The sequence below is a fragment of the Nannobrachium achirus genome (genome assembly GCF_963921795.1).
Source record: "Nannobrachium achirus genome assembly, chromosome: 15".
NCBI classification, from domain to species: Eukaryota; Metazoa; Chordata; class Actinopteri; order Myctophiformes; family Myctophidae; genus Nannobrachium; species Nannobrachium achirus.
Window position 1 is genome coordinate 16187124 of NC_137822.1, and position 17286 is coordinate 16204409.

Genomic DNA, 17286 nt, shown 5'->3' on the forward strand with positions numbered 1-17286 from the left:
AATTCTGCACTGGGGACACACCAGTGCAAATATGATTATTTGAGATACTCAAATCATATTCTAACTGGGTGTAGGCTACCAAATATGGTTATTTTGGAGTGTTGCGGCTTGTAAAGTCAATAGTGTAGTAGGCTATATATTCATTTTGAACCTAGGTTATCTCTGTCTACTTAGCAGGTACAAACTTACTTTAAACAGCTGCTGATACATGATATATTTCCCTTGCCAATAAAGTATCCCTCGCGGTAATATCTCGTTCAGACTCGTCGCTTTGTCCATTCTTGACATAAAGTAATGTCAGCTCAGCTCTACAAGTTGAGAGGAAGAGCAGGAGGAGCAGGAACACCAGAGGCAGCGCCACAGTACACGTTCAACCCAGAGTCACCTCAAAGAAAGGGTCAAACTCGTTCTTCTGCAATACCACAAAATATGTGGATTGCCGAAGGTCTTAAAGGAGTGTGGATCACTAGCATCCTTCAAAATCGCCCTGAAAAACCACTTACAGGCAGCAGCCTGGTTCGCAACTGGTAAAAACAACAGCCCATAGCCCAGCCTCCCCTCCCCTGACCCTTCTTTGTATTTGCCTGCTGTATGTTTTTATCCTTTTCTTTTTTTCTAACTATATCAACTGCATAGTAGGCCTACTGTGTTCTATCCGTCTGTCTTTCAATGTTATATGAGATAGGTCTACTCCAATGGTTTCCTATGTAAATAAGCTTAGTCTTTTCTAGGATCTCCTTTTAGTAGACCTTGTACCAGGCAGTGAACTGTTAGGCTACCGTCATGAAACTGTACCTTTTCCTATGCAAACTTCTAATAAAGTCTTCAATCAATCAATCAATCAATCAATCAATCAATCAATCAATCAATCAATCAATCAATCGAATTTCCACAGACCGTAACATTGAGCTAATAATCTCAGTTCCTCAAGTTCTCGCATTAAAAATTAAAAAAACGGGAGTAAGCAGTGACATAGTGACCTCTGCTGGATGAAATGTGCTATTAGTACCTGACATGCTCGTGTTTTGTCCATGCCAGTCACTCCTCTCCTTGTTCCACACACAACAGGTTGACTAGGTTCAACAGATGTTTCATAGATCAACAGTTAGAGACAGCTACGAGGTACTACTGACTCATTGTCATTGGGAATTATGCTGTGACTAATCTTCTCAGGTATGTAGCCTATATAAACATTCTTGTAGATAGGCCTACATCTTTGGTTGTTACAAGGTTTAGTAAACTGGGAAAACTATGATGATGTATGTAAAACTAGAATATAAAACAATAAAAACACATTAAAGTATAAATGACAACAGACGTTCTAAATAAATTACCTGTATAAAATATAATTTATAGACACATTCATACATTTTCTAGACAGCACTGACCCTTAAAATATTCTTAATACTGTTTTGATTGATTGATTGATTGATTGATTGAAGACTTTATTAGAACTTTGTATAGGAAAAGGTACAGTTTCATGACAGTACAGTTCACTGTTAAAATAAGGTCAACTAAAAGGATCAACACCTCAAAAAAAGATTTTGGCTTGTTTCAATTGGTGTCATTTTTGACAGACAAATAAAACGTATAACTGTACAACAGCTAAAGCCTATTTGGTTTCAGGGTTTATTGCAAAGGCAATGCTGTAAACCAGATAGGGGTAGTATCGTGTTACTTCGTGTTTGACAGCAATACAAGAAGGGTTACTACGCAGCAAAATCCTCAGGGTTCATTTTTGTCTAAGACTAAGATATCTGAACACACATGAATTGACAGAGTACAGACTATACTGTATGAGGTGAAGCTGCATGTAAAATAACTGTGAAATGATCTTCATCAGCGCTGTCCAATGTAGCTGACTGGATAGTGGCTTGCTGTGGGTCCTCAAAGAAGGACAGCTCAACAGCAGGATGACTGTCCAAGAAGGGTAGGCCACTGTGGGACTAATCTTTATAATGCCAATCCAGAGGATTCTCTTGTTGGTATAATTGTCTTGTCTTCTTCCTTTTGCAGGAGAAAATGTTTGGACAGTCTCTAATGAAGAAATGAAGCAATCCAATCAAAATTTACCAGTCCCAGTAATTCCTAAGTCCATCTTGGTATTATAAGCGAAGGAGTTGCACTCATGATTTCTCCAATTTGTAACTGGCTGTTTGAAATAAAGAATGTATTGTGTGTCCTTGTAATAATGACGACTTATCCATAAAGTCCTTCTTGAGGATTTGGATACTGTCTGATGACTAATGTGCATAGGATTATTTGTAATTAAATTATGTTCTTAGGAAAAGTTGAAAACAGCTGTTTCTCACATACGCATTTAAAAGGTAAATCAAAAGTAAAAGGAACAGAATATGTAATGGTATATTATTTTGCCCATATACTACCAGTTGGTAATAGAAACATTGATGACAAGTCAAGTTGGCTTCATTACAACAATGTAAAATTGACTAATTAATGGCAACTGATATTTCTATTTGCCATTTTATGTAGTAAATATATACATGACAGGTTTAAATGCAATGATTTACATGACTTTAATTAATAAAATATTCACACATGGATGATAGTTGGTCAATCCATTTTAAATGTTATTGGTTGCACATAATACTGTATATTAATGCATTTTACCTCTGTTAGCCTTTTACCAGTCAGCTAAGTGCTACTGCATCCGAAGGAGGAATTTAATACCCTGCTGTTGTGCCGATGCAATGAATGATTTATCAGCAGTAGAATTGATTGGAACCTTGTGCTTCAGATAGCCTAAGTGAAGAAATGACAAGATGTATCCATTTCTGCTTATGTTCAAGACATTTTCACAAAGTGATGATGCAATTGTTGTAGCATAGTTTAGGCTTTCTTAAAATGGCTTCCAAATAGGATGATAAGCCAAAACCTTTTATTGTTTTGTGCCATGTGTAGGTGATACAGGCAACCTGATAATGCCATATGACACCCTTTTTATTCCAAGCTAAATCAACACCATTGTACAGAACAGATACACACTTGACACTTACATAATCACACAGAACAGACCCTTACATAAGCCCACACAAACTTACATTTCCATTCCCTAATTATAAACAGACCATTACAGTACAACAAAAAAATAAATGCAAATTCATGTACACATAAACACTTATTTGTCTGCCACAGTTCTAGCCACTTATTCTCTCAGTATTATAGTCATAACTGTTGTTAGTTCAATTTGAAAAAGAGTGTTCTGTTTTAATAAGTGACTCTCGACTTTGCAAAGGCACAATGAACATTGTTTGTCAATTTGAGGTCTAACATTGTGCCATATCCACATTCACTATCACCTGATAGTGAATGTGAATGTATCAGGTGAAGGAGGACACCAGACCTGAATAGTAACTACTCGAAAGACGTGTGATGGATCTGAAGTTTGTCAGCAATGAGAACCACCTATATTGTTCCAATCCTTTTACAATGTAGGCTAGATGAAAAATTGGGACTACAAAACCATAAGGAGTCATACATGGACCTCACCAGTCAGTAACTTTACTCAAAGGCTGACTGCTGATCCACTTGATATGAGGAAAGTTTGAACTTATAGTTTATTGTTACCAGTTTACACCGGTTATAAAGCAGTGGGTAAATGTATATTTTGTTTAAACTTGCTACACATTGCAATTACATTTGAAATACAGAATAAAAATAAGAGTAAAGAATATGCAAAAAGTATAAAGCCTATATATACTGTAGGCCTATACAAGGCACAGGAATGGTACTGTATATGATGAAATAGTTCTATTGGCCAAATATAAAAAACAAGGATACAATACAGTATATATGAAGATGTATCTTCAGTCATATACAAATGTTTTTTGCATTTCTACCAAGCCCAAGAACACCATAACCGAATAAAACGTGCATCCATTGGGTTCAATGGAGAAGTGGCGCTAGCCTGGCATAGCCAGCCTATATACTAATGCAGCTAACTAACTGCAGTATATACCCCCCCACCTTGTTTTAACATGGGTGGATTGTTTAGCTGTGCTAGGCTAAAGTGGCGACATGTTATATTTGGTTCCTCGAGCTACTGTAGCACCTTTGATCCAAAGTGATTCACAAATGATGTCACATTCACACACACAGACAGCTTGAGGCAACCTTGTAAGACAGCAGTTGGCCTTGGGGCTTCAGTTTCTTGCTCAAGGATGCTTCCAACCCTAACCCTAACCCTAACCCTGCCTCCACAGTAAGGAGGATTGAACCGGTTCCAATGTGGCTGCCCTAGGTCCTTCCATCCAGCATAGCCTGTATGAGACATAATGTCTCTTATTCTATATTATAGAATAAAGGTTGATTTGACACTACTCATGCATGTTTGCAGTGAAATGCAAGTATGTAAGGTCTACCAAGCCACAAAAAAACAACATAGGCCTTCAATGAAATATAATCATTACACAGTATTTATAACCAATAAGACGCCTAAGGGCGAAAAGCCGCGCCATCTGTCTTGGCCATCTGACTTGGCCATATATGGATTCTGTTGTGGTTTTCCTAACAGGGTATCATCTGGGGATACAATCCCTTTTATGCCCATATATGGAGATCCCTAACAGAATCCCTTTATGCCCATATATGGAGATCCCTGCTCAGAGTATCTGACATCACTGTGATGTCACACACACACACACACACACACACACACACACACACACACACACACACACACACACACACACACACACACACACACACACACACACACACACACAGCTGGCTGACTGACTGACTGACTGACTGACTGACTGACTGACTGACTGACTGACTGACTGACTGGCAGATTACATTGGCCACCAGTAGATGTCAGCAGCGAGCTACGATCTGACTTCACGTTAGCAGGAACATGACGTCGGATGTCAACATCTCGTTCGACGCAAACTTCTCCGTGATAGCCAATCAGATTTGAGCCAGTCAGACATGGTAAAGATGGCGTCTGCGAGAGACACGGGAGAGAAAACAGACTCCTTTACCGTTATTAAAAACAAACGCTGTTGTTTTCTTTGTTTGCAGAACTGATACATCAACGACACCGGGAATTATTCGACCAAGCATTCTCGCTCTGTGTTGGTCTAGTAGTTGTAATCCTTGCAAGCTTTGTTTTCGGGGCATATAAATATAGCCCCGTCCCTTGGACAGCTCATCGGCTAGAAGTTGGCAAGGGAATGTTAGCTTCTCGGCTAGCATTCTAGCTCAGTCGGCTGGCTCCTCTGGATCTCACCCCGGCGTTCATGGATTGATTGCTGGACCACCGAGTGTCAAGTTCGGACCGCACAGCCCCTCTGCTTTGTACTGTTCTTGTTTTTAACACGACACACGCTTTCATGAACCGCACGGACTGAAAAAGCGCCGTCTGGGAATACCTACGGACCGCTGCCCCGAGTCAGCTGGCATTGCGACACTTGTTTTGAGTGTCGATGTGCTGACTGCTGTCCGTCATGTATTTTCTAACCGGCTGGCCCCGGAGGCTGCTGTGTCCCCTGCGGAGCGAAGAGGAGCCCTTCCACGTCCAGCCGAGCTCCCATCGGTTCTACTTCGCCGTGTTGTCAGAGACTCAGCTCAGCGTCTGGTTCAGCCGGGTAAGCAAGCAGCTGCAGAGACTAGACAAGAGGCCAGGACTCAGGGATGGTGCTCGTTGGAAAATGTGGCGTTGTTAGTTACACACTTAGAATCCTCACTGTGTAATGTTAGTGACTTACGGATTGTAGCTTTAATTGAACACAAGTGTTTCAAATGTCAATCGGTCTTAACTCTCGCGTTCATTTGGCTCCATTTGTACACTGAGTTGCAGACTTGTAAGGGTCAGTTTAGAGTAGACTCCCACTAAAGGACCCTACAGAGTCCCTGGAATCCACTTGAGAACCACTGATTTAACAGAAAGTTAACCATAACATGTATGTGTTCACTCAATGTCAGAGTAACAAATGGATGCTGTTTTTTTGTATATGCAATTCACTGCTTTCCAGACTATCCATGACATGTATTCCATGCATAAATATAGGACGTATTGGTGTACTTGTGTTACTAGTGGCAAGCAACTCTTAATATTACACCCTTCCCTTCCCTTGTGTACGGTTTCATCAACACAGCTGGCTGTTTTGCATTGTAGCCTTTTGAGCATCCGTATTCGTGTGTCACAACCCTATGGTCACAACACGCTCACCGGATGGAAACGGCGAACCGGAAGTTTACAAAATGCATTGAAGTCTATGAGGTGTAAAGTGACAATGAACCACGTGACCAGCGCTGTTTCTGACCCCGCAGTGGCAGGACTCTCTGATTAGACGGCTCTGGGAATACCCAATTATACGCTACGCCTACGTCATCCTCACTTCTTAATCATCCATAACACAGAGGCTTTTTACATAAACAAACTTAAGTCTATGAGCCGAGGTGAATTCTTTGCCCGAGCCTGAGTAGCAAACAAAGGACAATTGTCAATTAATCATCACCACTTGTAAGAACAAGGCCAGCCTTGACCCTGGCACGTGCAGTATCATGATAAGACTGCTTTTTAATTAAAAGATGCATCAAGTCGATCTGAGGACATCAGGCCCCAGTGATTGCTATGCATGAGCATTTAGGACACATTTGTCTTTTCTTTGAACAGGTCAGACGATGGTGCTCTGATGTGGAGTGTGTCAGTCAGGGTCCTTGTTTATTTCCACACTGACAACACAGGGTGTGTGACTGACCACCAGCAAACACTTAGTTTAATTCTCTGTCTGATGGACCCTTAATGTAATGTTTTTTACACTCTGTGAAATGTTACTTTGTAGCCCATGGATGCCAATAGGAGAAAAACACACACTGCACGGATAGTAAAAACGTATTAGACAATTTACACTAGACAGTCTTAAAATAAATACTTAAAATAAAGTAAATACATTTGCATTCTCTGGCCTCAACAATGTTCATTCACCCTGGCGAGCTTGAGTGAGCACTGACAGCCTGCTGTATACAGGGTTCCCACGGTCATGAAATTATTGGAAATATTTTGAAATTTGAAAAATATTTTTCCAGTACTGGAAAAGTTTTGGAATTGATCAAGGGTCCTGGAAGGTCCTGGAAAAATTAGCTGTGCATTGTCTTTGGTTATTGATTTTGTTGATGCCTCTGAAATGACAAATGCAGCATTGGCCAAATTGTCAAATATTAGAGGCAGAAATTTTGAAAATTGCAGATCTACATGCTCACGAGTCACAACGCCTCGCAATGTTGTGAGCAACGTTGTGAGCAACGTTGTGAGCATGTAGATCGGCTATTTTCACCATGAAACCGTGTTAAACAAAATTCCTCAACTCTTAGTGCTCGTCAGGGTGCCAGGGTCCCCAGTTAAAATATGATTATTTCGGGGGTCACGGCCTGAAAAGTTTGAGAACCACTGTCTTTGGGCACTGCGCATAGGAGTAAGCAACTCGTTATTGAGCTGAATTATTGTTATATTGTCCTGGAAATCGGGTTAAATATTCTGGAAACGTTTTGGAAATTAATTGGTAAAAATGTGTGGGAACCATGTGTATACTCGGCTACCTTACTCAGTCATAGGTTCATCATACGTGTGTCTCCCTCCCTCTTTTGTGCCTCCATGATTATCATCTCCCCCAAGGTCTTTTCTCTATAATCCCATCTCTCCTCGAGCAGCCCAGCACTGGCCGGGCCAGTTCAGTGGAGGTGCCATCACTAATCCATGTAACACAGCAGCTTAGCCTTGTAGCCATTCAGCTCCGTCACTGTGCCACCCAGACACAGCTGTCTGAATGGATTGGAAACTGCCGAGGTCCGAGGATGTAGAAGGAACAGAGGCATAATTGTGTGTGTGTGTGTGTGTGTGTGTGTGTGTGTGTGTGTGTGTGTGTGTGTGTGTGTGTGTGTGTGTGTGTGTGTGTGTGTGTGTGTGTGTGTGTGTGTGTGTGTGTGTGTGTGTGTGTGTAATATTTACAAATACAACAATACATGTGACTGTCATTTGTGTGCATGCATGTATGTGCGTGGCGTGTGTGTGTACGTGATCCTTACCGCTCTCATGGGATTTCTTCAGTTACAGAGCCTGTGAATGTAGGCCTAGCTGTTACGTAGTATGGGAAATGGGGGAGGAGGGGTCAGGACACAGTTTCCCCCATGCATTCTCAGTTTGAGCTCAGTTGAAATGTGAGTCTTCTAGGTCACATGGGGTAATACGCTTAGATCTGTCATCTAACAGAGTGAGTTTGCGCTGGTCAATAATTCTACTAGGGCCTGTGTATATCTATATTTGAGTGATTTCTGAAATTATTATCAAAAAGGACATATAACAACATTTTTACAGTATACCTGAATGCCAAGCAGCCTACAACTTGATTTATCAATATGTAACAAGATCGTAATGCTTGTAAGTCCCCTCAAATGTTGACCAACCAAATCATAGCTCATGATGCTATGTACATGACGTCACAAAATAGAAACTTATGGGGGCGCCCGCTGGCCTAGCGGTCCAGGCGCATATCACATAGGCTCTGATGCCAGACAGCGCAGTAGTTTATTAACCACTTTCAACTTGGTTAGCATATTTTGGAACATTTTCTATGATTTATCTTTTGTTGAAAATAGCCGGTCTACAAGCTCATGTCGCATTGCAACGAATTTGTGAGCTTGTAGATCGACTATTATCGCAACATTGGTCCTCACCGATGCTCATTATAAGATTGCGCCATTTCTGTCTATTTGCTCTGTGTCTCAGTCAGAGGAGGGATGTGGATTGTGAACAGTTTGGAAACTTAGCAGCAGGTACCGCCGGTAGGAACGGTTTGGGCATTTACTTTTTTACATTTATATACAAGGACAATGGCTTCTATTTCAGCATGATCACCTTCCAGGAAGGGAAGCTTCCTTGAAAGTATTTTGCTGTATTTTCTATTAGCTTGGAATCCCCATCGATGATGTCATTGGTAGGCAGGTTTCTGGATTGTCTGTAGGCCACCAATGAGTAGTCCGAAATATTGCTGTCTTATTGAGCATTTGTGAGGAGGACCAATGAAGATAACTTGGTTGAAAATGGGTGAAGTGCTATTTGAAGGAAGGACCCTTGGGCAGGGATATAATTGGCATTATTTTAGCCTGTGCTTGAATGAAAAATATGGACAATGTGGGGAGGATTAGAGACCAGGAATCCAAGATGGCGCCACGTACGGCTGCTTCGTCTTGCGCTCCTCACAGTCAATGCAGTTTTTTACTTATTTTATGTCTTTTATATATTTGTATAAGCTTCACTGCAGCTACTTTAGTAAGCTATGACAGAGACTCACTTTTGAGTCTAAGAGATTCCTGGATTGCGCAGCAAAAACCGGAGTTTTTGCACTGGGAAAAAGCACTGGACCGCGCACAGACCACAGCGTCTGGTTGCGAGGCAACGACGGCCCGTAGACGCGCGCGCAGACGGGAAAAAAGACGGGGAAAGAGAGCCGGCTTACAGGCGCGTCTTGACCGACGTCCAGACAAAACACCTCTTCCCAGCATTCTTTTATCCAACGTTAACTCCCTGGATAACAAACTGGATCTGCTCCGCGCTAGGATCAAATACAACAAGGAAACTAAACAATGCAACGTGATTTGCTTGACGGAAACGCACCTAAAGCCACTCGACTCGGTAACATCACCCGTCGGATTTTCCATGTTTCGTATGGACAGAGATAATGGAATAACGGACAAATCCAAAGGTGGGGGAGTGTGTTTTATGATTAATGACAATTGGTGTAATCAGAACTCTGTGCACGAGTTACAGTCGTTTTGCTCCCCAGATCTTGAATTCCTTGCTCTGCTATGTAGGCCATACTTTTTGCCAAGAGAGTTTTCAGCTGTAATACTATTTGCTGTGTACATTCACCCTAAAGCTAACACAGAGCTTGCGTGTAAAGAGCTACACACAGCTATATGCAATGCTGAAAATCGTCATCCTCATGCGTCACTGGTGGTTTTGGGTGATTTTAATCAGGCATCTTTGAGGAAAGTTATGCCAAAAATGTACCAGCATGTTACAGTGAATACTCGGCTTGACAAAACACTGGACCACTGCTACACATCGATAAAAAATGCATACAAATCACTGGTGCGCCCAGCTTTTGGTAAATCAGACCATTCATCTGTGTTTCTCATGCCGGCCTACAAACAAAAGATCAAACAGACGCCTCCTGTGATTAAAACAGTCCAGCTCTGGTCAGAGGAGTCTGACTTTATGTTACAGGACTGTTTTGAATCGATGGACTGGCCAATCTTTAAGGAGGCTGCAGGAGGCAACATTGATGAATATGCTGACACTGTGCTATCTGTGATTAAGAAATGCATTGATGATGTAGTCCCAACAAAAACCACTAAAGTCTACCCAAACGAAAAGCCTTGGGTAAATGGTACAGTGCACTTGGCCATTAAAGAGAGAGACGTGGCTTTCAGATCTGGGGATGAAGGAGAAATTAAGCGTACACATTATTCTCTTCGCAAAACACTGAGATCTGCTAAAAGGCATTATGCCAAAGAGGTGGAGTCGAACTTCACTGAATCAAACAATAGCAGAGACTTGTGGCAAGGACTGAAAATTCTCACTGACTTCAAACCCCCCTCCCCCCAAGTGGACAGTTCCTCCTCACTCCCTGAGGAGCTGAATAGATTCTACTTCCGCTTTGAGGCACAGAGACAAGCAGCTATCTCCCCCACCCCCCCACCTACCCCCTGCACTCTCCAGAGCCCCAACAATGGAGAGGCCCTTCACACCTCTGTGTTAGAATGTGACACTGGGGAGAGCATCACCACAATGTCTCTAGCAGAAGAGGATGTTTGTCTCTCCTTCCGCCGTGTTAACCCCCGCAAAGCTGCTGGCCCAGATGAGATCCCTGGCCGTGTCCTGAAAGCATGTGCGTCGCAACTGGCTGGTGTGTTCACGGACATCTTCAATCAGTCCCTTCATGAGAGAAAAGTCCCATCCTGCTTTAAATCGGCAATAATAGTGCCGATTCCCAAGAAAGGCAAGGTGACTGGGCTGAATGACTGGAGGCCGGTTGCACTCACGCCAATAGTGAGCAAATGCTTTGAGAAACATGTCAGGAAGATGATCTATGACAAATTGCCACCCACACTAGACCCACTGCAATTTGCCTATCGTCAAAACAGATCCACAGACGATGCCATTGCCACATCTCTACACACGACCCTCTCACACCTTGAGGAGAAAAAATCTTATGTGAGAATGCTGTTTATTGACTACAGCTCAGCATTCAATACCATAATTCCCCTCAAATTAGACACCAAGTTGAAGAGTCTGGGTCTAAATTCAAGCCTTTGCGGCTGGATCACCAATGATGATGAAACAGCCTACAGGAGAGAAGTGGAGAATCTGGAAGCATGGTGTCAAGAGAACAACCTATCTCTCAATGTGGACAAAACAAAAGAGATTATCTTTGACTACAGGAGGCCTCCTAAAGTCCACTCACCCCTCCAGATCGGGGGTGCTGCAGTGGAGAGAGTCAAAGAGTTCAAATTCCTGGGGGTACACATCACTGAGGATCTGACCTGGGCAGTGCAGACAGAAAAGGTGGTCAAGAAAGCCCAACAGCGCCTCTGCTTCCTCAGGAAACTGAAGAAAGCTGGGATGGGTCCCAAAGTCCTACGGGCTTTCTACAGGGGCACCACGGAGAGCATCTTGACTGGCTGCTTCACTGCCTGGTATGGCAGCTGCACTGACCTCAATCGCATGGCCCTGCAGAGGGTTGTGCGGACAGCCGAACGCATCAGTGGATGCGATCTCCCCCCAATCCAAGCATTGTACGACGAGCGCTGTGTCAACAAAGCCTGTGGAATCATGAAAGATTCTCACCATCCCAACCACAGTCTGTTCAAGATGCTGCCTCATGGAAAACGTCTACGCAGTCTCAAAGCTACCAGCAACAGACTGCAAAAGAGCTTCTTTCCACGAACAGTCAGGCACATGAACGAACTGTCAAAAACGAGAAAGATCCAGGGAAAAAGGAATCGCTAGCGCCCCAGCCCCCAACCCCTTACGTTCCCTCCTTGTGAAGTTGAATTGCACCTACTGTACATACCCCTTACGTTCCCTCCTTGTGAAGTTGAATTGCACCTACTGTACATAAATGCATACTGTGAAGTTGAATATATTAATCTGTTGCACATAGAACACTCTGTGAAGATGTTTACAAAAGTTAAGTACAGTACAGTAGCAACTACTGGAAAAAATATGCTGTTGGCGTATAGAATATGCCAAACTTTTTGCACATGTACATCTGAGGATGCTCTTTTCTTTTACTGTTGCTCTTTTTGCCTTTTGCACTCCTTTTTAGATTATTATTATTATTATTTTTAGATGTGGTTTGCTGTTATTATATTGTTTTTTTGATATACGACTGCATTGACTGAAGGATGCCAAACAAAAACAGATTTTACTCTTATGTACCTGTACAAAAGACGTAACAATAAAGTACAACCTTGAACCTTGAACCTTGAAGGAACTATATTTTCTCGTCCATGCCTTACCCCTTTACCTTTAGCCTAGCGCAGCTAAATTCGTATCTATCCATTGCTAACACAAGGGAGATATATCCACGCAGTTTGTTGTGTGATATGTCTGGCTAACCCCTTATCCTCCAAAATGTTAGCCTTTTTTTTACTATTTAGAAAAAATCTAGGGATAAAGGGTTATGGTATGGACGAAAATAGGGCCCCAGATCTCTCCTTCCCATTCTAATCAAGCTCCAGTCCAGACTCCACACTGCCAAACATTCAACCAACCCGTTGAATGATTAGCTTAATGACGTGACATATACTATGGCCTTCCACCCAGGAGGAGTAATCGGATATATATTTTTTAACTTATTGTGTATTGACAGGATTAGGGATGGCCAACGGCTAACCGTTACCGTTAAACCGATAAGAAATTGGTTACCGGTAAGCACTAACGGTTAATTTTGACCGATAAAAAAAAAGAAAAAGGAAATCAACCCATGTGTCACACCAAAAGCCCCGTACACCAATATCTACGCAACATCAAGTCATCAACCATGCAACTATACGCGCTGTGGTCACACATTTCTGGACACCATAGTCTGTGTAACATCCATGCATTCACGCAACTGTGCGAGGCAGCTTGATTTGGAGTCGTACACGCTGACTTGTCCATCAGGAAACAAATGCTCCGTCGTCGATTGGATTTTACAAAACAGACCCCCGTCACATTGAATCCCGTTTAAGAAGAGCTTAAAACACAACTTTCTAATGTTACATGTTGATGACGTGAGGAACGCTAAAGTCGTCTTGGTTATGAGTAGCTAGGATATGCGAAAATAACAAAGCTCAGAGTCGCAAATTCAATGATCAGCACACACAAAACACGGGCGAGAGAGAAGAAAATTAATGAAATGGACATCACGTTTAGCCGATCCAACCATTCCAAAAGTCATACGATTGAAAGTTATTGCTCTACATGCGAGCATCTCGTTGCTGCTGTTTAGTTAGGCGACCGACAGGGAGTGCACAGAATTTTAGAGAGGCATGGGCTGAAGGGCCTTTTGGTGGACAATTCTGTTGATAAAAGTTAAGGGCTCCAGCCCCCTTTGCTGTATGTGCGCACGTGCCTGGCGAGAGCGCATCACATTACAGACTGATCATTTCAATCTCACCGTTTCTTTGCAAAAACACATTTCTTTTAGAAAACATTTGTATTCTTGTTTCTCCTAGTTGTATTGTTTTTCATGTGTAAATATGGCACTTTATTATGGGGAAAAACGGGTGTATTTTCCTTTTTTTAAATCGCTAAAATAGCGCATTTTTGAACACATTTCCTTAACGGTTAACGGTTAATTAACTGATAAGGCCTTTCGGTTATCGGTTAAGAAAACATCTCCATTTGGCCATCCCTAGACAGGATATCTGGTTCCTTAAGTTTCTCTCCATCCATATCCCCATTTCTCTCTCTCCATGTCCTCTAGCTGTCTCTTATGATTTCGCTCTTTGCTTGGTCGATGGCTCACTCTCTTCATAACTCATTAACACACGGGAAAGCATCCATGTCATTTTAGACTTTTAGCTTTTGGCTAATCAAAAATAGCAGATATACAAGCTCACAGCGCTTGTGCATCAACATTTAACTAACATTTTTACTACTGTTTTAGAAGACATTTTGTAGAATCGGCCTTGGGTCTCAATGGGTTAATCTCGCCGTTGCGTTATGCTTTTGCTCAGGTAATGAAAGATTGTTTCAAGAATTAATTCTGTTTTTGCACCTTGAGGTTTTATTTCTACATACATTAAATTGTACTTGTTGAGTTTAATAAAATATAAATGCTAATTGAATAATATCGTAGACTTATTTAAAATATTAATTTTAGTTACCGGTATTAGACGGTTGCCTGATTGATTGTATTGCCCACTGATATTGTTTTAGAGCATTTAACTTCTAATCAAACACATTTTATAGATTAAACATTTAAATGTCAATATTAAATACACATTAAAAACACGGTTTTATTTAACCACTTCTAAGCTGTTTTTAAGCTGACCTACAGTATAAGCTCAAACGCATCGCAATTATTTGAACAAGTTTGAAGTATTTTCACCTATAATGGTTGAAAGTGGTTAAAAGTGTTTTGCTCTCTCTCCAGCTCTTTCTTTAGTAAACAGAAAATGCATTTTCAGGTTGGGGGTCAAACTCAATATATCCAATCAGGTGAGAGAACTCATACAGGATCTGGGCTTGACATTAACCTTTTGAGGCACTTGTCCGGGCACAAAAGGACAAGCCTCAATGTCAAGCCCTGAGGATACAAACTAAACTAGTGCAATCGCAAGTGACGACACAAAGAAATTAGTAGACACATTTTAAACTGGAAAACTATAAAATTGAAACTGAAAAATGTGTACTTTTTTCTCATTGTATGAAATTGGCAACCCACATGAAAATGTATTTTATGTTTATTAATGAGATGAGATGGAGAGACAGAGAAACACTGTTATTGAACAGACACACTATAGCAATGATTACCATATGAATATAGAACTTTAATTTAAAAGAAAAAAAGGTTTTGTTTAGGTCAAAAATGTCACTTACAGGCAGGCCTTCTACCCATAGTACTAGACTCACTAGTGCACAGTTTTCCTTGGCACCATCAAGTTTTAATTGTATGAAACAGACACTGAGGGGTGCAATTACTGGAGCTGGTGTCACATTACAGTGATAGGGGGTAAGAGTCGAGATAAATATAATATGGCTTGAGTTGTATGGGATCATGCTCTTTCGCGAGTACAGTATGTCCTAGTTTTCATGAAAGATCAAGAAAGATCTGATGCTGATCCTATAGTTTGTTTTTCCTTTCCTGAAATTGAAAGAATAACCATTTGACAATGAACTGATTGTGCTTTTCCATGGGTGCATCATTCCCTGCAGAGGAAATAAGTAATCTGGATAATCAATATAGTTACTTACACTAGGGATGGGCAATATAATCGATATGGCAAAATATTGTGATATTTTATTTCCCAATACTGTATCAATACTTCAGGCTGTAGTATTGCGATACTTTTGGAGGAAAAAACTCTGTTCCCGTTCATAGAAACTAGTGAATGGTAGAATTCCAGTCCTAACACTCCGCTGCTGTTCAATAAATGAAAATGGAAAGTTTTAATGAAATCGAAATGGTTTGGCTCAATTTGTCCATTGAGTTATCAATATAATGTGTATATGCATATTATTATTAGACTACACAGTTGGTACATGGCAAGTTGTATTTTCAGCTCTACATAAAACAATCTGTACATTCTGTTGAATGTCGCAATATATCGCAATATGTATCACATCGCAATATATCGCGATACAATCGTATCGTGATTCTTGACCCAAGTATCGTGATGCGTATCACCCTAACTTACACATAACTATTTGTCATGGGCTATTTTAATAGTATATGGTGGAGTGTACTTTCCTTGTCTGCCGTGCACACCACAGCCCACACAGTTTCTGATGCATTGGAAAAATGGTGATCCTAAAATGGCTAACATTTGTCCTGTGAAATATTATACCAGCACTAAATGACTGACTGCTGCAGGGCTGTGGAGCTATAGTTTAGATACTGTATAGATGCTGATCATATTGCCTCTCACCCTAAACAACCATACTTGCTCAACAAGAAAGCAGTGATTGGCAATAAATGGTTTCCTTCTAAATAATTAATATTAAGTGTCAACTAATCAAATGTTAATGTTATGCTGTTGTCTTGGCTCTATAGAGCACATGTAACCAAAAATGGCCCTATTCACAAGAAAAGTTTTAAAAAGTGGAAAGTTGGGACACTGCATAAGTGTACTTTATTTCCCTGTGTCTGTCAAATTTGGCCCATATTCAATTGTTGGATTGATATATGGTTATTAGCATGTTGCTGTATACAGAGTTTGTCTGTCACCTTAGCCTCGTGTCCTGGTCCAGGTCCATGATCTCTTATCACACCAGTCAAGTTATTTTATGCCAGTTTCATTAAATCAACGTACTACGTACTCCAGTCTCCCACCCAAACGTTGCTCTTATTTGTGAACCAACCAACGTTGTGTGTATTCACTAAAGTGGTACCACAATGGTGAGTTGCTGACCAAATCAGTGTGACCAAATCGAATGTGCCATTGTGTTAATAACAATTAAGTGGCACGTATTTGTGCTTGTGAAAAGCAATATTTGATTTAGACATGACAGAATTTTGGATACAAAATCTAAATGTATTAAAAAATATATTTTCTCAATGAAAACTATATCTGTATGTATGTATATACAGTATATTAATTGTTTAAATAATGAGTATTTAGTAAACGTCTAGCCAGGAGCCACAGACATTCCTTCCATCCACAATTCACTCTTTGTTGCGACCGTAGGTCGCACTTACTACAGAAAGCTGCTCGAGGTGTCCGTCCGTCCGTCCGTCACACACGTCACACGTCACACTTTTGCCCTGCTCATATCTCCGCAACCGTTGCCCCGATCCATGCCAGATTTTGCACACACACTCCTTACCTGCCAAACTACAACCTCCAAGGACCCCCGGAGCTCCAGGGACCCCCAGCTCCCTCGGGGACCCCCAAGTGTAAAAAATGAGCACATGTGCAAAAATTACCAAATGACCACCCCAACGGGGCTGCTCACGGGGCATTCCCGGGGACCACCCACTCCTGGTGCTCCAGAACGGATGCAAAAGTGGTGGGCCCCCCAGTGGAGGACCCCCTGCCACTGCAGCTCAC

The 17286-nt window shown here is 41.5% G+C and overlaps 1 protein-coding gene across 2 annotated transcripts in view; it reads left to right on the plus strand.

Moving 5' to 3' along the window:
- Positions 1-4974: 4974 nt before the first annotated feature.
- Positions 4975-17286, plus strand: part of ric1 (RIC1 homolog, RAB6A GEF complex partner 1) — a 76733-nt gene continuing 64421 nt past the window's right edge. For both annotated transcript variants that reach the window (XM_080742670.1, XM_080742671.1), the window contains exon 1: positions 4975-5609. In XM_080742670.1, the coding sequence (XP_080598796.1) occupies positions 5469-5609 (141 nt within the window). In that variant the 5' untranslated portion in view covers positions 4975-5468. The remainder of the gene's footprint in view (positions 5610-17286) is intronic.